At 35.1% G+C, this 21891-nt stretch overlaps 1 protein-coding gene across 1 annotated transcript; it reads left to right on the forward strand.

Moving 5' to 3' along the window:
• Positions 1 to 2186: 2186 nt before the first annotated feature.
• LOC143228312 (glutamate receptor 3-like) lies at positions 2187 to 14000 on the forward strand. Its single transcript, XM_076459585.1, has 8 exons — positions 2187 to 2225; positions 3686 to 3789; positions 5439 to 5802; positions 6211 to 6369; positions 8968 to 9121; positions 9450 to 9598; positions 12764 to 13053; positions 13769 to 14000. Exons 1-8 carry the CDS (start codon positions 2187 to 2189, stop codon positions 13998 to 14000), a joined length of 1491 nt encoding a protein of 496 aa, XP_076315700.1.
• Positions 14001 to 21891: the final 7891 nt, after the last annotated feature.

Genomic DNA, 21891 nt, shown 5'->3' on the forward strand with positions numbered 1-21891 from the left:
TCTTATTTTAAACAAAAAAGAAAAACACATGAATATAAAACACACATGTTATTTTTATCTACCAAATAGTTTTACATTTCTTTACACCCCAAAGTGGCACGGCGGCATGTCTGCAGAAAAACCAATGACAGAAACTGCGTTTTGATGCCCGTAGTGGACAGAGCATAGATAACCCACTGCAAAACTTTGTGCTTAACTTCAAACAAACACATTTACAATTTTTGTAGGTAAAGATTAAATATGTGTAAGTTTGTTTGTTTGTTTAGGTAAGTCCAAAGCTACACAATGAATTATTCGTATTCTTCCCTCACATGGTACGAAACTCTGCTACTAGATGGAGCATATATTCATAAGAAAACGTTTATGGTTCACTTTATTTTACAAACTACGAAAGAGTAAACGTTCTTTAGCTCACGTTTTCCAAGAACGTTGGGTGATTACCATCCAATGCATAAAATTATTATATCTTGTTACATTTAAAACTTCATTAATTGTAGCGTCAATATGTGCTAGCGTCTCCCTGAATCCTTCCAAAATATAAGTTCAAGTTACAGATACTTATCTGGTTTATTAATTAGAAGTTACATTGCCTTGTTTTAGTCTGTACAGTCATAAGAAGGTCCGGCATGGCCAGGTGGTTTGGGCGCTCAACTCCTCGCAATTTGAGGGTTGCGTGTTCGAATCCCGTTGCACCAAACATGCTCGCCCTTTCAGCCGTAGAGGCGTTATAATGTGGCGGTCAGTCCCACTATTCGTTGGTAAAGAGTAGGCCAAAAGTTGGCTGTGAGTGGTGGTGACTAGTTGCTTCTTTCTAATCTTACATTGCTAATTTGGGGCTGGCTAATACAGATAGCCCTCGTGTAGCTTTGCGAGAAACGCAAAACAAACAAAAAGTGATAAAGATCTCCTGATTATTTTTCAAGTGATTTAACACATGCTGTTATGCCTAACAATATAGGCTCGATATAGCCAAATGTGTTAAAATTCGAAAGAAACAAACACTAACAATAGAATAGCTTTATAAATACTTGTGTCTTGCCTATAATTTTGAATACCTCTAGGAACAAAATTTAGGTGTATGTTTTTATTAACGTTATTTTCTCCTAAAAGTAGGAGAACAATGGACACAAGTTTTGAAGAAACTCCTTTCTAATATCTCCATTTTATAAAAAACAATTACGTACTTGAAAATTAACGAAAGTACAGTATTGAGCATAATATTAAGCAAGTTTAGGGATAAAAATGCTTAATTAAACAAGCATTATCTAAAGTTGTTTTTGTTTTTTTGTAAAGCTACTCTATTTGCTTGTTGTTAAGCGCAAGGTTGTACATGGGCAATCTGTGTTGTGCCTACCACGGATATCGAAACCCGATTTTTAACGTTACAAGCTCTCAGACCACCCAAATCAAGAGAACGTGCTTGTTATTTTCTTAGTTGACAGCTACAGAATGAGCCATCTTCACACGATCCACTGCGGGGAATCGAGTCTCGGATTTTAGTGTTGTAAGAAAATTGTTTTATTGTTGTAGGGTTAGTACAAAGCAACGTGATGGGATATCTGCCCTTTCCTCCACTGTAGGTAATCAAATCCCGGATTTTAGCGTTGTAATTCCGTAAACTGCTCAAACTGAAGATAAAACTGAACATTATTCTCTCGCACTTAGAGACGTGCAAATCTCGCTCGTAGTAACGAATGTTTTTGTTTGATTGTTTTTGTTTTACTTTGTTTTCAATTCAAACACAGACATTTCACATAATTGTTAAACCTGAACTAGCATTCATAGTTACTTGCAAAAAGAAAAACAGAGATAGCAATCCCAAGAAAAGTTTATTGAATTTGTAAAAAAAGGGAGAGAGAGACAAAGAAATATACAAAAGCTTCAGTTATTGGCTGTGAGAATGTGACGTAACATTCTTCAAGCGAAACGCTATTGGCTAGGAAAATTGTGTTTCGTTGTCAAAATTGTTATTATACTCAATACCATCCTTGAATTCAAAATGGTGTGGTGTATGAATATATTAAATTCACCACCCTCATGTGGTTATGTCCTTTTTGTTATCATTTAAACCACAGAGCTGTCGTCCACAACGAAGTTAAAGTGCAAAGAGTTCTATTTGAGCGCAAAATATTGCAATTTTGTCAACTGTCGACTAAAACCCCAGCTTTCTAATCAAGAAGCGAAATATGCCCAATGAAAAACATATGAATGTCGCTGTTGTTGACGTAAGTATTTAATATCAGATATTACTAAACTGTAAATATACTATGTAGCAGCCACTTGTATGTTCAGACTGAAAAATATACTTTGAAACAGCCACATATACTATATACTTGATGTTACAAAACATTCATATGACCTGACTGTAGTTCTCTTAACTAGTTAAAGTTCAAACGTGTAAAGGCAGTCTAATCATCTACCGTATACCAGATGTTATGATACATTCACACAACTGTACCAATAGTGGCCTAAATTTTAATTCTAAAAACTGTTCTTCCAGTTTATCGAGCTATAAACAGCATTATAAAGATAAAAAAAATTTAATCCATAAAAATATGAAGTTTGAACCATTTTCAATAAAATAGAATATTCTTTAAAACTGCTTTATAATTCTAAAAAATTATTATGTATGTAAAACATGCAACCAGGCTGGAGTACATTGTAGCTACACATTCGACTCGCAAATTGAGGGTTAGAATCCCAGTCACACCAAACATGCTCGTCCTTTCAACCAAGAGTAACCTATAAGTTGGCAATGGGTGGTGATGACCATCCACCTTTCCTTTAGTCTTAGACTGCTAAATTAGGGACGGCTAGCACAGATCGCCCTCTTGTAGCTTTGCGCAAACAAATGATTTAGCACGTTTATTTATTTCAATTTCCAGGTTTAGGATATTGATGGTTATTTACACTATCTTTTACAATAATTGTTATATACATTTACGCATGAAATCTTCTGTTTTGTTTTATTCACCACTTCAAAAATCAATTTTAATTGAAAGACTACGGAGGTATATTCTCTAATTAATTGACTAGATAGAGTTAAGTCACCCTCCGCCAACGATTGGGTAACTATTTTACCAATGAATAACGGAATTTACCCACGGCTGAAAGAGCCAGCATGTTTTGTATGACTGAAGTCATGACTTTCAGATTATTAAATGGGTCACCCTAACCACATTGACAAACCAAGCCTATATGGTCATTTGTTACTTTGGTTTAATTTTAAAACATAAAGCTGTTAATAAAGGGGTATTCATTGAAAGTTCTGATTGCAGACTAAATAACAGACTTTAGTTGATGTATATGGTACTCACATTCACAAGTGTATTTCTTCCAGCAATTTCAGTAAATTATCCCAACACAACTAAAAAAACTACATGTTATAACATCGAAAGAATGCATTCAATTTTCATTTTACTCAGATTAATTAATATATACTAATTAATATTAATATATGTATTGATTACATTTTATTCTGTTTAACGTTTTGACAATTTAATGACCACCGTCCAAACGAATCATCCCTTATTACTTTCAAAGCATCATTAATTTTAATATAATCGCTATTTTTTATTAATAATCTGGTATCTTAACAAGAAAAAATACATTTTACAACTTCTGTTATTGATACATTTAAATTTCATTTATAGTTTGCTTACTTATTTGTTATTCATTCGTGCAGTGGAGTCCTTTTGTGAAAGTTACCGAAGACAAACTGGGTAACATAGGAATTCTTGGACCAATGGCGGATGTCTTTAACTACTTGGCAAAAACCCTGAATTTTCGGTGAGACTTTTTTCTCCCATGTCTATATATGCTGCAATCTGATTGATTTTCAGCGAAAAGGTATAAATTTAGTTTTACTGTTTATTTTTTCTGTTGTTGTTTCACATAAACAACAAAAGAACATCATTCGGCATAGACAAAGTGTTTATTTGTTTTTAGATTTCTCTCAAAACTACCTGAAGGCTATCTGCGCTAGCCCTCCTAGGGGCCGGCATGGCCAAGCGTGTTAAGGCGTTCGACTCGTAATCCGAGGGTCGCGGGTTCGAATCCCGGTCGCACCAAACATGCCCGCCCTTTCAGTCGTGGGGGCGTTATAATGTGACGATCAATCCCACTATTCGTTGGTAAAAGAGTAGCCCAAAAGTTGGCGGTGGGTGGTGATGACTAGCTGCCTTCCCTCTAGTCTTATACCGCTAAATTTGGGACGGCTAGCGCAGATAGCCCTCGAGTAGCTTTGCGCGAAATTCAAAACAAACAAACAAACAAATAGCCCGTCCTAATTTAGCAATGTCAAAGTTAATACGAGCCTGCGAAATAAATAAGTTTGCTCAATGTTCTATATGTATTTCACTGCATATAGTTATTTCTTATGAAGTTTTTCCATAAAAGATTAGTTAAAAAATATTAATCTAACGGACTATTTCTGTGATTCAGCTTTAATATACATACATGTATATATATATATATTTTTTTTTTAAGTCGAGTATATGATGGGATATTTAGCAAAAAATTGCCATAATATTATAATATCCTATACAGCATGATGTTATTGAAAAAATAGTAAATCCCGTGGCTTTAAAAGTTACTATAAGACATTTTAGATCGTAGACCGTATTTTTAAAAATTACTATAAGACATTTTAGATCGTAGACCGTATTTTTAAAAATTACTATAAGACATTTTAGATCGTAGACCGTATTTTTAAAAATTACTATAAGACATTTTAGATCGTAGCCCGTATTTTTAAAAATTACTATAAGACATTTTAGATCGTAAACCGTATTCAAGAAACAATTTTCTTAACACTTGTTAAGACAACGATTAATTTCCTGTTTGTTTGTTTTCTATTTTACACAAACTATCCTTCATTTTACTGAATATGTCAAGAAAATATTCTCCTGTTCAATTCATGTTTTTATCTGAAACCTTCAAACACTGGCTGTAGCACGCGTTTCTTGGACAGAAATCATGTGGATGAATGATTAATGAAAGGTTATCTTAGGACACGAAAAGTTTATTCCCGTACATAAAACTGAAAAAAAAAAACACGCAAAATTCAAAACAGAAAAATCCGTATTTTGTCTCCCTATAGGCCCATTAAACTTCTCTACCACATTTGTTAAATATCATCAACAGGTGGCGAAGTAGTGGTTAAACAAATATCCATAAAAAACCGCAACGTTGAAAATTTGTATGCACCTCCAGCATGGACTTAATGAAGTAGTTATATGTACATACAACAAGTAGGGCTATTATATTTGTGTAGATATACCCGTTAAACATATGATTAACTAGGCTGTAAAACGGTACTTTTATTTATTTGAATTTGCAAAGTTTCTCTCGCCCAATCACTTAATTTATTTCTGAATGCAGTTTGTTGTACTGAGTCAGGTAATAATGTACAATATTAATATATTTTCCTTTTCCAGGTATACTTTCAAAGTACCTAGTGATCGTAGATGGGGAGCAATGATGGCGAACGGAAGCTATTCCGGGATGGTGGGAATGTTACAACGCAATGTAAGATATCCATCAGGGATGGTAGGAATGTTACAACGTAATGTAAGATATCCATCAGGGATGGTAGGAATGTTACAACGTAATGTAAGATATCCATCAGGGATGGTAGGAATGTTACAACGTAATGTAAGATATCCATCAGGGATGGTAGGAATGTTACAACGTAACGTAAGATATCCATCAGGGATGGTAGGAATGTTACAACGTAATGTGAGATATCCATCAGGGATGATAGGAATGTTACAACGTAACGTAAGATACCAATCAGGGATGGTAGGAATGCTATAACATAACGTAAGATATCCGTTGTTCCAATTCATCTTATATAATTCTTTACAATTGAAAATATTAGATAAAAATAAACAGGTACAGATGTTACTGTCAAAGCCACGTACGAGAATAAGTCTTGTGAGTTTTTTTATCAACTTAAAGTAACAGTGCTAATATTTAATATTCATCAATAACCAATAATCAAAGTTCAGTTACTTTGAAAATATCGGCTCTTATTTCAGAAGAAAATGGATGAAAGTAATAAACCTGAACTTTTATTATATGTTTTATCTGTTGACTTAGAGTTGATTGAACCTCCTAATTCTCTTATTCATTTAACTTGATGAAACAATTAATTTATCCATTGAACTTTTCTACAGATGGTAAGTTTTGGTTTTGGTTTTCATCCAGGAAGCAGACCTTGCTGTAGGACCCTTCACCACTTCTGACGATCGCCTTAAAGTAGTTTACTTTAGTAATACTATCTACGTGGATAGCTACGGTGTACTTGCTGGAAGTCCAACTACTAATATTGACTCCTTTAAGTACCTGTTGGCTATTGAGTGGAAGGTAATGTAAAGCAGAAAAACTGTTAGATTTATAATTAGATACACATATTGCAAAATTGGTAATGTTATTCATGCGGGCGGTGCACGTAGTCACAAGTGTAAACCTTTTACACTTTTGAACAACGAATACATTTTATTGTATATCACTCTATCGTTTAAAAATAGTTTAAAGCGTAATTGCAAATGGTAAGACACGCCTCCTCAAAATGAGCAGTTGGGTTGGAGGGTAGCATTGTTAGTCAACAAGAACATGTAACATAATCTCAACCACACTAGATCTTTTGTATCTAGTGCCCATAACACTTCGGGCCCGCACGGCCAAATGGTTAGGGGCGATCGACTTCCTGTCTGAGAGTCGCGGGTTCAAATCTCCGTAACACCAAATATACTCGCTTTTTCAGCCGTGAGGGCGTTATAATTTTACGATCAATCCTAATATTCGTTGGTTAAAACAAAAAACAAAAAAGAGCATCTCAGTCCTGGTTGATGGGTGATGATGACTAGCTGTCTTCCCTCTAGTCTTACATTGCAAAATTGGGGACGGCTAGCACAGATAGCCCGCGTGAGCTTCGCGTGAAATTCAAAACAAACCGACAATACCTTTCGTACGATTCCAGGATTAAACCTGCCGGTTGGGATGCGATAGGCATACGCGTAGTAATAATCTAAGAGTTATTTATATCATCAGATGCATGTTATGGTTCGAACTCGTCTGAGTAAATGAAATTATTATTATTCAAATTAGGTTAAAGATTAATAAAGACAATACTTTTTCTTACTTGAATTAAGACCTTGTTAACCTTAAGATGACCTAAGAAGGTCAAGACGTTGTTCTCTGTTTTATTAGTAAAAGTGTTAATACCCATACCAGCCATCCTGAGATACATGAATTAGCTTGAATATCATTCAGAACAAATGACGAACGTGAACATAACCAAATTCAGAAAAACGAAATCGAATGTAACCAATTAGACTCGAGAAAACTGTGATATGGTAATATATTTATATGAGCTATGGTGAACTTTTATTAAAAAATAAATATTCATATACCACGGAATACAAAATTAGAAATAAGTCTAGGAGGATATAGCCACAGTTTATGGCTACATTAGAGGCGGAATGAACAAAGCATTGCTTGTCTAACTGAAATATTTATGTAATCTTATGCTTGTCTGTATGTTGTTGTTTTTTTATATTATTGTAATTTGTGTCGTCTCATCTTTATCATTTCTGGGGATGAGTGGAAAAGATGCTCAAATAATTTTCATTTTCAAACAAAAAGCCAACTTTCAAAAACAAAATTCCTGTTTTTCTTCCGTCTATCGTCTAGCACTTAGTTTTATTGTGATAAATCTTGTTATTCCTGCAAGAAAATTATTTCAGTAGAATTATTTTACTTCGTCAAACTGTAATAACTAATCACAAACACCCCCTAGTGGTTCAGCGATTAGTCTGAAGACTCACCGTGCTCACAAGACAGTATAGTTTGTTTTTTGAAATTTCGCTCAAAGCTACTCGAGGGCTATCTGTGCTAGCCGTCTCTAATTTAGCAGTGAAAGACTAGAGGGAAGGCAGCTAGTCATCACCACCCACCACCAACTCTTGGGCTACTTTTTTACCAACGAATAGTGGGATTGATTGTCACATTATAACGCCCCCACGGCTGAAAGGGCGAGCATGTTTGGCGCGACCGGGATTCGAACCCGCGACCCTTAGATTATGATTCTAACGCTTAACTCACCTGGCTATGCCGGGCCAGACAGTATAGACAGCCCATTGTGTAACTTTGTGCTTAAAATCAAGCCAACAAAACAACTGCGTTATGGCAAACTAACAAAATACTTTTTTTTACTAAATAAAATATTAAAATACTTTTGTCGCAATTTTGAACAGGGTTTCTATACCCATTATACTTAACATAAAAAACCAAGCATGTTTTAAACGATTTTGTAGATAACATTTGATTTTATAAGGTCCAGTTACATGAGAAAAATTAAGTATACGTGTTTTTCTTATAGCAAAGCCACATCAGACTATCTGCTGTGTCTACCAAGGGGAATAAAACCCCTAATTTTAAAGTTGTAAATCCGTAATCTTAGTCCTATCTCAGAGGGAACAGAAAATTAAAACGCTAAACAATATTTAATATGAAAAATATTTATATTTTATCAGGTTTCTTGAAAATATTAAAGTGGTAGCGATAGATTCAAGTGCGTGTTTTCTTCTAGTAAAGTCATATTGGTCTATCTGTTAGGTCCACCGAGCGTGATCGAATATCTCGAGTTACACGAGGGCTATCTGCTCTAGCTGCCTCTAATTCAGCAGTGTAAGACTAGAGGGAAGATAGTCACCACCACCCACCGCCAATTCTTTGGCTACTCTTTTACTGACGAATAGTGGAATTGATTGTAATTTATAACGCCCCCACGGCTGAAAGAACGAGCATGTTTGGTGTGGCGGGGATTCAAAGTCGCGACTCTCAGATTACGAGTCAAACGCCCTAACCACCTGGTCATGCTGGTGCTCGATCTAAACTTACGAAAAACTATTTTGGATTTATAACGAATAATATACAATTTTTTTTTTTTTTCATTTCCAGGTGTGGTGTGTTGTTACCGTTGCTATGTTTGGTTTATCAGTTTTACTCACATTGGCAGTTTTAATACTGAACAACGAAAAGATAAAACCACGCATATTTTCTGATCATTTCTTCCAGTACTTATGGAAATTCTTCCAAAGTCTTTGGAATCAAGGTAACAAACCAGCTGCGCTAAGTGTTTTGTAAGTGGTATTTCAATTAAACATTTACCCTTTTCCAATACGTTTTATATCTCCCACCCCATCCTTCAAAAGTTTTTTTCAATTAAGACAACTAATTTTTAATGCATTTTTCAAGTCCTCATCAATTTGCTTATTCAATTAATGGTATTGAATCATCAAATATATTTGACTTTCGTTTGATAACAATAATAATAATTCAATGTAATTACATATTTTCCTTTTTTTGATTAGGGGTTTCTAGCTTCCCTGTATATATATCAGGAAGAATATTATTCTCCGTTTGGATATTCACTGTTCTAGTAATCATGGCGTCTTTCGGTGGCCATCTTCATTCGTCTCTTGTTGTTAAGAATAAAGGTGACCATATTGACAGCCTAGAAGATATCCTGAGATTTCCTGATGTGAAAATCTTCATTGAAGGTGGAAGTGCTACTGAAACACTTTTTCGGGTGAGTTTAAACAAATAAGTTCACTGGAAGGTACTTTAACTGTTAATATGTACAGACTGGATATAAAAATATTAATCATCTTAAATGGATCAGTTGAAAAAAATGGTTACTGGAAAAATAATAAAAAAATTACTTAAAACTCTTAACAATCCGAATAAAAAATGTAATCTGAATGGGTTTATTTGTTTTGAATTTTGCGCAAAACTACACGAGGGCTATCTGCGCTAGCCGCCCCTAATTTAGAAGTATAGGAGGGAAGACAGCTAGTCATCACTACCAACCGCCAACTCTTAGGCTATTCTTTTAATAACGAATAGTAGGATTGACCGTCATATTATAACTCCTTTACGGCTGAAAGAGCAAGCACGGTTGGTGTGACGGAATTTGGACCCGCGATCCTAAGGTTACGAAATGCAAATAGGAACATTGGATGTGATTACATAACACATGTAACATCCAAAAACAATCCTTCATCTTTGTCAACTAAGATATATTTTGCTTCTGTTCTTTTGTACGGTCAAAGTACCTATTTACATTTTATGCAACCGAACGCCCCGCTAGTACAGCGGCATGTTTACAAGGCTAAAATCAGGGGTTCGATTACCCTTGGTGGGCTCAGCAGATAGCCCGATGTGGCTTTACTATAAGAAAACACACACACACTGTGCTATTGAACAACATGTTTCACAAAGAGCAGTCTTATTCCATAAAATGGTAACTATATAACGCATGTTATATTGTGGAATCGAACATAAAACTTTAGATAGTTAAAAAAAAGCGAATTACTAAGTCTACTTAAAACAACCTATTCTAATCAAATCTGTATCAGTTTAAAGTACATCTATGTGAGTGTAAACGTATCTTAATATCATTGTAATTAAAATATGTTTACGTTCAAGTTGCCTCTCAACTTTTACTTACATTTTTAAAGCGGAAGAAGAAAAGCCACATGAGGGCTATCTGTGCTAGCCGTCCCTAATTTAGCACTGTAAGACTAGAGAGAAAGGCAGCTAGTCATCACCACCCACCGCCAACTCTTGGGCTACTCCTTTACCAACGAATAGTGGGATTGACCGTCACATTATAACGCTCCAATAGCTGAAAAGAGCGAGCATGTTTGATGCGACCGGTATTCAAACCCGTGACTTTCAACTTATGAGTCGAATGCCTTAACCACCTGACAGTGTCGGGTCGAAGAAGTAAAGTGAATTTAAGTTTTAACAACCTATCGGACACTTTGTGAATTTTTACTTATTTGTTGTCCAGAGAAAACCAACAGTAAAGATAAAACTGGTATATTACACGTTCCACAGAAACAGTCATAATATCTACACTGTATTGTACCGGACGCTGAAATATCAGAAGTGATAATTTTGAATGTCGTATTTTGTTTTGGGTGTTTTTCTTAAAGGACTTAAAATAGTTCTTATAAGAAAAGTACCCATTTTACATGTAACTATACTTTAATCAACTATTTTGTTTTTTTTCTATTTTTTTTGCTTTGTAATAATATTATAAATGTAAACATAACTCTTGAAAATATTTTACTTCAACAGACAACAGGAGGCTACATAGTTTATGGGTTAAGGCGATCTGAGGATCGCGGGTTCGAATACCTGTCGCACCAAATATGCTCACCCTTTCACCCTGGGGGCGTTATAAAGGGACGATAAATCCCACTCTTCGTTGGTAAATGAGTAGTCAAGAGTTAGCAGTGGGTGGTGATGACTATTTGCCTTCCCTCTAGTCTTACACTGCTAAATTACGGAGGGGTAGCGCAGATAGCCCTCGTGTAGCTTTGCGCGAAATTCAAAGCAAACAAACAAAGTTTTGGAAGTTAATTCATAAATTTAATTAGCAATTATCGTTAATTTCAGAGCACTTAGAAATGTGGGAACAATATTGGCACTTTGTTTTTCATTGTAGGAACATACTTTTGTCCAACACTCAGTGAACGAACAAAATCAGAGCTAGAATCGTTGCTTTCATTCATAGTGTGACATTTTACAAAATTCTTGATCAAGATACGACGTAGTGCGTCTCGCGGCCAAAACAGCAGCCTGTAGGACACAGTGTGTTATTAACAGGAGTGGTAGTTTAGCTATTTTTTCACCTACTTTATCTCGGACTGTGTTAATCCAAACTGTCTCATATTTTCAATGAATGTGTCTCTTCCAAATCTTTGCTTCACATACCAGATATCAAGGGAATCCATTAAGAAATACACGAGATATAAAAATATGCAATTTTGAGTCTTTGCTAACCTGACATGGCCCGGCATGGCCAGGTGGGTTAAGGCGTTCGACTCCTAATCCGAGGGTCGCTAATCCGAATTCCGGACGCATCAAACATGCTCGCTTTTTCAGTCGTGGGGGCATTATAATTGTACGATCAATCCCACTATTTGTTGGTAAAAAAGTAGCCCAAAAGTTGGAGGTGGGTGGTGATGGTTACCTGCCTTTCCTCTAGTTTTACACTGCAAAATTAAGGACGGCTAACGCAGATAGCTCTTGTGTAGCTTTGTGCGAAATTCAAACCAATCACACACCAAGTAGAACAAGAGGTGTGGCCTAGCTAACTATTGAAATAGTATATTTGCTCTAACATTCTGAGCATTATTTTAAATGTAGCTACCAGTCAGTCCACCTATTTTGATTTCGTTCCGTAAGTCGTACGGTGAATCCCATTTCAGGTCAAATCTTTTTTCCACGCTTTTTGATTAGATATAAATATCTGATTCTTATCAGAAAATTCTGCGTTAGATCCTTGCAACAGTAAAGGAAATATTTAAAATATTTGCCATCGAATAAACTCACATACAGAATATGTAAAATAATATAAATAGTTTTCTGTGTTATTCTCATAGCAAAATTTAAAAATAACAACACATGTATTCCACAACATTGTCCTGAAATTACGACTTCATGAAGATAGAAACCATGCAGAATTCGAGTACAAAATTCAACTAAGTCAGACGCGTCAGGCAACCAAATTTAAAATAGCTTAAAGCGCTATTTAAATTTAAAAAAAAATTAACATTTTACCACATCGTCTGAAAAGATCAATAAAGCAATCTCTTCGGTCTGCAAGTTCTCGATTCCGAATTCCGAGCACGGTTTTTATTTTTTCACTCAACAAAATAAACCTTTTTATTTTTATTCCTAGAAAAGCGAAGACAAAGTCCTAAAGAAGATTTGGGAGAGAATCATAAGCGTACCTGATTCCAGGCCTCAGTGGGATGAACTTATCTCTGACAAAACCATTGACGAAGTCCAGAGCAACAGAGCGACAGTCGTGACTACGTATGTTGGAATAATTGGTGTTTTGAGCAGACGATATGCTGAGGCGAAACCTTGCAATTTACATTTGGCGAGTAAAGCTTTTCACTCAAAGTATATGGCGATTGCTCTGAACAAAAACCTACCCAACGTGTTAATTGATGGCATAAATTACAGGTGCAAACAAGTTTTGTTGTTGTTGTTTTTAACTTACGATTTTTTATAACCAAAGTGCTTCTCGCAGTAAGAGTTTATCTGTTTCTTTTTCGTAAGCATTTTCGAGTAATTGTTTCTTTTGAAATTTCGTGAAAAGCTACACGAAGGCTATCTGCGCTAGCCGTCCCTAATTTTGCAGAGTAAGACTAGAGGGAAGGCAGCTAGTCATCACCACCAACCACTAGCTCTTTTACAGACAAACGATCCCACCCTAGTACAGCGATATGTCTACGAATTTACAACACTAAAATCAGGGGTTCGATTGCCATCGGTGGGCTCAGCAGATGTGGCTTTGTTATAAGAAACCACACATGCAGGTAATTAATAAAATAGACCGTTACATTATAAACTCTCCAAGGCTGATGAAAGGGCGAGCATGTTTAGTAGGATGGTGGACTCGAACTTGTGACCTTCAGACTGCGAGTCGAGCGTCATAACCTCCTGGCTATGCCGGTCCTGTGATAAAATGTCTTTACTATATCCTCTTTCTACAGCAAGACAATGATATTAATTCAGAAGGTGAGGGCTTAATCTTGTATATTGAAGGTGTATTTAAAAAACAAATTCGCCATACCTAATTTATATGCTTAGCCCCAGTGGCATAGTGATATGTCTACGAACTTACAACGCTAAATCCGAGGTTTAAATAACCTAATCTTTATTTTTATCTTTCCAGGTTGAGCTTACTCACTGAAAGTAGTATATTCCAAAGGAACATGGCCGCGGTAACCAAAAATGCTACCAAGTGTCTTGCACAAGGGGTTGCAGTTTCTTCTCTATATAATCCACAAAACATCACTGATCTACGAGGCGTTTTCATGTTGTGGTTAGGAGGGCTTGGAATATCAAATATAGTATTCCTTGTCGAAGTTACACTCCTAAAAAAGCTATCGAATAAACCAGTATGATTCTAGTGAGACCTTCATAAAAAATTGTATTAGAAATCAAAACTATATGAACAAATGTTGTTACTCTGATGTCATTTTTTGTTTATATTTACTTTTCAACTGTATACCTAGATGTCACTTTTTACACTGGAATCTGTTTGACAATTATTGTACTGACAGACAATAACTATTAAACTACAACGTATTTAACGTATGATATACATTATCGAACTTTGGAATGCAGTGTTTCTAGCTTAGTTTTTATTTTCTGTCTAGGAAACTTTGATAATCGAATGATCATATTAAATACAAAAATTTCAAAAAACGACAATAACATCGATACTAAACGCTAATAATAACAGAGAGGTTAAATAAACATGTTGCACTAAACACTTTAACACAAATCTTGTGTTATTTCATAGCAAACACAAAATACGTTTCTCTGACACAGACTTTTGTGAACAGTTGCACAATTGATTGTTTTGTGTGTTTTTTTTCAAACAAAAATAGCGTACGATTTTCAATTCAAGGTTCTGTTTTTATTTTATAGTACGTTGTTGTGAAACAAAAGTGTGGTTTTCCACTTGAATTTGTGTTGGAAGTGCTCGAACACTAGATTTATAAACAAAACACAAACTGTGCTGTTTTTAAAATAATGTTGTTGTTTTTTTACATTAATATTAATAATGCTATACTTGAAGACGTGCCTGGTTCATGTGAACATAGAGCACAAGTCATTAACGATATAATATTTTATCATTTTGCCGTTTTAACAGATTTTTTAGGCAGAGTATTCATGATAAAACTTCGTAGAATGGACGGCAACTGACTGTTGTGCAGACACAAGTGTAGAGAACCACGTTTCGAAAGTCTTCAGATATGAAGACGAAAGGCGGAAGACTTTTGAAACGTCGTCCTATATCTGCCTTGTCTAAACACGAAGTACTAAACATTTATAATAATATGTTTTACGATTTAGCTATGCTCTATGAACATGATATGTGTTGATAATAGAATGTTTTAATATCTAAGTGTATCCTGTGAAGATAGAGTGCTAAATTTAAAATGTATCTGTATTCTGCGAATACTTTAAAAATACTAAATTTTTGCAACCAGATGTCCAAAATTCTGATTTTTTTCTATTAAAACACGAATAATGTATTTCGCATCTTAAAAGTAAGTAATTAACACAAAATACTAACAGTTAGCTACAATATGCTTCAGTATTCAATTATTATCTATGAAAAGCTAGAACTAAATTTTTAGAATAACATGCTTTAACATCAAACTGTAATAGATAGTGGCCTATGTATCTTTAATGTTATGTATCATTTAATAATTTTCAGTCTGTATTACACAATATATTATGTAACAATGCTTTATTTGCATGTTATATCATTATTTAACAATTTACAGTCTGTATTATACAATAAATTATGTAACAATGCTTTATTTGCAAGCTGTGTTATATCATTATTTAACAATTTACAGTCTGTATTATACAATAAATTATGTAACAATGCTTTATTTGCAAGCTGTGTTATATCATTATTTAACAATTTACAGTCTGTATTATACAATAAATTATGTAACAATGCTTTATTTGCAAGCTGTGTTATATCATTATTTAACAATTTACAGTCTGTATTATACAATAAATTATGTAACAATGCTTTATTTGCAAGCTGTGTTATATCATTATTTAACAATTTACAGTCTGTATTATACAATAAATTATGTAACAATGCTTTATTTGCAAGCTGTGTTATATCATTATTTAACAATTTACAGTCTGTATTATACAATAAATTATGTAACAATGCTTTATTTGCAAGCTGTATTATATCATTATTTAACAAGTTACAGTCTGTATTACATGATAAAACAATATTCCAGGCGACTTTATGCCATTCATGCATAATTCACAATTTGTAGTACAACATAAATTATATAATAATAAACACGTAACAAGTAATCCTTGCATTACGAGGTATACATTTGTAATGCCTATTTAAAAAATACAATAAGAGCTACATTTATAGCCACGAGGCAAACTCTATGTCCTAATAAGTGTTGAATTATCGTTCTACGATTACGGCTTCTTTATTTTTCAACATAACGAAAATTTCCTAAAGGAACAAATAAAAAGATCTAGCTCGAAACCTAAATGAAGCCAGCAAACTGGTAATTCGAGCCAAATCCTGAGTATTATTTTTTCTTTTGCAAATGATAGATTAAACAAGTTATTAACTTAATAAAATATGGAGGAAAACGTCAAAACAGAAATATATAAATATTATATTTCGTTTATTATACTTTACTTACATTTCTGAAGTCTGAGATTCGATTCCCAGCGGTGTAATGAGTGCAACTATTGTTCTTTTTTTCCACCTTAGCATTAAAACAAACCTAACCTAACCAGTCTGTAGAAATGCTTGTTCTAAGAGCAGTGCTAAAGTTTTACATTATACAGGTTTTACCTTGCCTATCTAAGACTAGGATTTAATTTTAACATCCTGGTAATCACAGCTAGAGAACAAAAGTGTTCATGTATATGTATATATATAAAAACGGCTGGTATTGGTAGCGAAAGTTCCATGTAGAGGAGCGAACAACGTTTCGACCTTCTGCGGTCATCGTCAGGTTCATAATAAATGTTCATAATAAGATTGGAAGTTATTGATTAAATATAACTTATATTTATATACTATGACTTCTAAACAATGAAAATTTGTCTAAATCATTATTCAATGACATTTTTTTCTTCTTCAGTTGTTTGTTATTAAACGCAAAGCTACACAAAGGGAAGACTACCTGTGCTCTGCACACCATGGGTATCGAAACCCGGTTTCTAATATGTAATATTGTAAACACCAATACTCCACACTCCTATCTGGCTAGCTGATTAGGGCGTTTGACTCGGAACCTGAGGATTGTGGGTTCGAATCCACGTCCCATCAAATATCTTCGTTCATTGAGCCGTCGGGGCGTTATAATATGACTGACAATCTCACTATTCGTTAGTACAAGAATAGCTAAAGAGTTGGCAGTGAATGACGATGACTGACTGTCATCTTACTAGGACAGTTGGGGAAAATATCTCTCTTGTAGCTCTGCAAAAAAATTCAAACCAAACTTTCTTTCTCTGCTCAAGAGAAAACAATATATTTGACCTATCACTGCAAGATAATCCTTTTATCCCAGTAATATTCCTTGTATCCTTTCCCTCTAGCCTTTCCAATAAATCAGGCCCGGCATGACTCGGTAGTTCGGGCGCTAACTTGTAATCTGAGTGTCGCAGGTTCAAATCCCAGTCACACCAAACATGCTCGATCTTTCAGCCGTAGAGGCGTTATAATGTTACAGTCAATCTGACTATTCGTTCGTAAAAGAGTAGCTCAAGAGTTGACAATGACTAGCTGCCTCCCCTCTATACTCTTTCACTGATAAATAATGACTGACAGCGCAAATAGTCCTCGTGTAGCTTTACGCGAAATTTAAAAACAAACCAACGAATAAATGAATATTCTATTTTAGATAAGGAAACTAACGTTGTATGCTGAGTGAAGCTTAATTAATACTTTGTATAAAGAGATAATTACTTCTTTTCACTTGTATTGATTGGTACGTATATTTTTAAAACAGTTTAATTTGTTTAAGCTTTACTTCTAGTACTCCTTCGATGGTTTGAGTAATTTCTTCACCACTACATCAAGATACGTTTTTACCAATCATGTTATTGCGTGAATTCCTATCCATATTAAACTTTTGATCTAAATAATGATAACCCAAATACATCACTTTGCACTTGTGTAATGAATACTCATTTGCCGATTAGTTGTTCAACTTGTTAATTAAACAAAGTCATTCGGTTGCAACTCGACATGAGTGATGTGATTTTTTTTGTTATCTAATTTTGGCATCTTCTCAGAAAGGTTCTGAAATCCTAAGAAATCCGACACTATTTTCATCATCCAGATTACACGTTACATCCTCAGGAAAATGAATAAAATAATAGAATATATCTCAAGACTTTTGAGGCCCGGCATGGCCAAGCGTGTTAAGGCGTGCGACTCGTAATCTTAGGGTCGCGGGTTCGCATCCCGGTCGCGCCAAACATGCTCGCCCTTTCAGCCGTGGGGGCGTTATAAGTGACGGTCAATCCTACTATTCGTTGGTAAAAGAGTAGCCCAAGAGTTGGCGGTGGGTGGTGATGACTAGCTGCCTTCCCTCTAGTCTTACACTGCTAAATTAGGAACGGCTAGCACAGATAGCCCTCGAGTAGCTTTGTGCGAAATTCCAAAAAAACCAAACCAACCTCAAGACTTTTGTTCATCATTATTTATGTAAAATATATAAATATCTTCTGTTCTCAAAAATTCTGTAAAAAAAGGAGAATGACTTATTTATTTAAATAACCGTAGCAGCCTTTGTGTAAAATATGGAAACATTAATATTAAAAGTGGGAAAACTCATACACTTGGACCATTGATGATACATAGAAAAAGAAACCTAATGTGTGTTTTTGTATACAACTGTAAATATAATATGATTGGCCATATTATAATTTTATGGGCTATTTTTATTTACATTGTATATTAATTATAATTTTTGTTTATTTTATTTTGCATTTTAACTTTATTTCAATTAGATTTTAATTTACTCTATTATTTTTTATGACTCGTTATAAACGGCCCGGCATGGCCAGGTGGTTAAGGCACTCGACTCGTAATTCGAGGGTTGCGGGTTCGAATCCCCCGTCGCCCCAAAATGCTCGCCTTCTTCAGCCGTGGAGGCGTTATAATGTTACAGTTAATCCCGTTATTAAAGAGTAACGCAAGAATTAGCGCAGATTGAGGTTGTTAAGCGATTATAATTTCGTCAGCTTCCTTGTTTTTCTATAAAAAAAAAAGGAAAACGTGCTTTGATGTAATTTTAGTGAGAAGTAAAAGGTTTTCAAGAAGCAGTTGAAAGAAGATGTAATAAAAGAGAAAATGAATGGTAAAAGATATTTCAAGCTAGACTGTTCTTAGTAGCTGATTTGCATCTGCACTCTATGTGTATCATCAACAGTACGATGCAAACTACAAATATGGACGATTTGCTTTGTTTGGAAATTTGCGCAAAGCTACACGAGGGCCTTCTGCGCTAGCCGTCCCTAATTTAGCAGTGTAAGACTAGAGGGAAGGCAGCTAGTCATCACCACCCACCGCCAACTCTTGGATTACTCTTTTACCAACGAATACTGGGATTGACAGAAACATTATGGCACCCCCACGGCTGAAAGGGCGAGCATGTTTGGTGTGACGGAGATTCGAACTGCCGACCTTCGGATTACGAGTCGAGTGCCTTAACCAATGTCGGGCCAATAAAATTTATATAATATGGGCGGTAAATTCCACAACCATGCACAGTTACGACAGAAAGTGTTCGTTCCCCTGCGTCGTGAGTAGCTCTTTCCTTATAACTTAAAAAGTATCACGATACTATTTGGGTAATGAAAGTATAGTATATTATAAATATTATACTAACACACATCAACATAAACTTTTATGTAAATTGAACGACAAATAAACTGTTTATAAACAAATAACCAAACATAGGACGGGCAAAAAGTGTTCGTGCGTCTAAGTTAATGGTCAGTTGTGTAGCCTTTTAGGTGAATTACTTGGCGCAATCTCCCCTGATAGCCCTCCATGATCGTTTGACAGTACTCAACTGGTATTTTCTTCCATTCTTCTTCACAGAAGGCCTCCAACTCTAGCACGTTTCTCGGATGACGCTGATGAACCTTGGTCTTCAACTCATGCCAAACCTTTTCAATTGGGTTAAGATCGGGTGACTGCGATGGCCACTCCAGAACGCTTATATGGTTCCTCTGCAACCAGGATTGCACATATTTCGATGTGTGCTTAGGGTCATTGTCGTGCTGGAAGATCCAGCGACGCCCAAGCCGCAAGTTCCGAGCATCATTCTTGATATAAGTGCCTGATATATTAACGTACTCTTCTTTTTTCATGATTCCGTTGACGCGGTGAAGGCTGGTTACACCAGAAGAGCTGAAAAAACCCCATAGCATGATCGAGCCATATCCGTGTTTAACTGTAGGGACGGTGTTCTTTGGAAGATTTCGTTCCCCCTTCTTACGGAAATATAGCGAACATCATTGTGGCCGAAAAGCTCGATTTTAGTCTCGTCTGACCAAATAATACTCTTCCAATAGGTAAAGGGTTTATCTACATGCTTTCTTGCATACCTCAATCGTGCTTGTAAATTAACAAGCTTTAAATATAGAGTTCTACGAGGACGGCATGCTTTGCATCCAGAAGAGCGTAACATGTTCGTAACTGTAGAGGTGCCTACTTCAACCCCAGTTTCTGTATGTCATTACGTGTTAGACGAGGGTTCCTACTAACTTCTCTGAGAACTTTCCTCTTGGTTCTCTTTGAAATTTTGGTGGGGCGTCCGGAACGAGGGAGGTTAGCAGTTGATCCTTAAGCTGAAACTTGACAATTATGCTTTAAACAGTAGATTTCGGCACATTAAGTTATATAGCAATACCGAAAAGAGACCACGAGGCTTGTATTTTACAATAATTTGGTTTTTTTAAATCACGACATTGTTGTTTCCTGTTCGCCATGACAACCAAGCAGATAATGACGGAGACGGCGCTAAATTGCCGGAGGTAAATTTTTTGCTGGCTAAATTCCAATAATTATGAACCCAGAATCTAGTTCTGGAATGGTATGATGTAGTTTATTCGCCAAACTAAACAAAATTTTTACGGGAATATAAGTTTTTTCACATGTTCTGAAATGTACGAACACTTTTTACTCCTCCTATTTTTGGTTATTTGTTTATAAACAGTTTATTTGTCGTTTAATGTAAGTAACAATTTATGTAGATGTGTGTTAGTATAATATTTATAATACATTATATATCTATTAGCCTAATCGTGATACTTTTTATGTTATGAGCAAAAAAACTACTCGGGATGCAGGGGTACGAACACTTTCTGTCGTAACTTTATAAAGAGCAGAAATGTGAAGTTAAAACGACTCAGAGATGGAAGAGAAAAATTAAAGACCGCTGCTTCTCAGAAAATTAACAACTGATTGGGAGGAAATTACCAGGAGCAGACAACCACTGACTATCAAATACAAGAGATGAAAGAGTATCATTATAATTCTAATTTGTACAGCTTTTTTTACATGAAATATTAAGTGATGAAACACTCGATGACAAGAAAATAAAAGGGGAATCAAATGTATTTGCGTTAAAGACAACTGCTTCGATAATATTGCACACTACTACTCCGATCCCAAAAATAAAGATCCAAATATAGACAAACTAAAAGCGACAGAAATTACTGGAAAGTCACTGAGAATTTTTGTTTGTTTGAGATTTAGCTGTGCTCTGCGAAGTCTGATTTTTAACGTCGAAAGTCTGCAGACTTGCTGCTGAGCTAGTGGGAATCACCAAGAATGATATCAAATATTACATTACATCCAAAGACACCTATCCCAGAGAAGCAGAAATATAGTTAACGAAAGAACTTCATTTCCTTTAAGCTCACTCAGACTTGTATTGAATTTACTGTTTTAAATCGTTAGAAAAAGTATCAACTGTTCGTTTAATTTTACTCAGAATCTTTACTATTTTTATCGCTGTTTTCACATTTCTCACGATATACCTGTGAACTTTCCATTAAGAGCCGCTCGTTGAAACCAAACTTAAAAGGTGATGTGAATAGTGTTGTAAAAATTAAATTCATACATTTGAACTCGTAACAACTTAAAAATCTTTTTACTAAATATAATAAAAATTACAAACTTTTATGAGATTCACGACTAGCAAGTTTTATGAAGGAATAACAATAAACATATTTCAATATTTCATATTTTCTGAATGT

The sequence above is a fragment of the Tachypleus tridentatus genome, chromosome 10, assembly GCF_004210375.1.
Source record: "Tachypleus tridentatus isolate NWPU-2018 chromosome 10, ASM421037v1, whole genome shotgun sequence".
Taxonomy (NCBI): Eukaryota; Metazoa; Arthropoda; class Merostomata; order Xiphosura; family Limulidae; genus Tachypleus; species Tachypleus tridentatus.

What these genes read in the sequence shown, in the direction of transcription:
- LOC143228312 (XM_076459585.1), top strand. Translation starts at nt 2,187, where the DNA reads ATGCCCAATGAAAAACATATGAATGTCGCTGTTGTTGAC. An exon ending in GCAAAAACCCTGAATTTTCG is followed by an intron (nt 3,790 to 5,438) that starts GTGAGACTTTTT and finishes TTCCTTTTCCAG; the next exon opens with GTATACTTTCAAAGTACCTA. An exon ending in TGTTGGCTATTGAGTGGAAG is followed by an intron (nt 6,370 to 8,967) that starts GTAATGTAAAGC and finishes TTTCATTTCCAG; the next exon opens with GTGTGGTGTGTTGTTACCGT.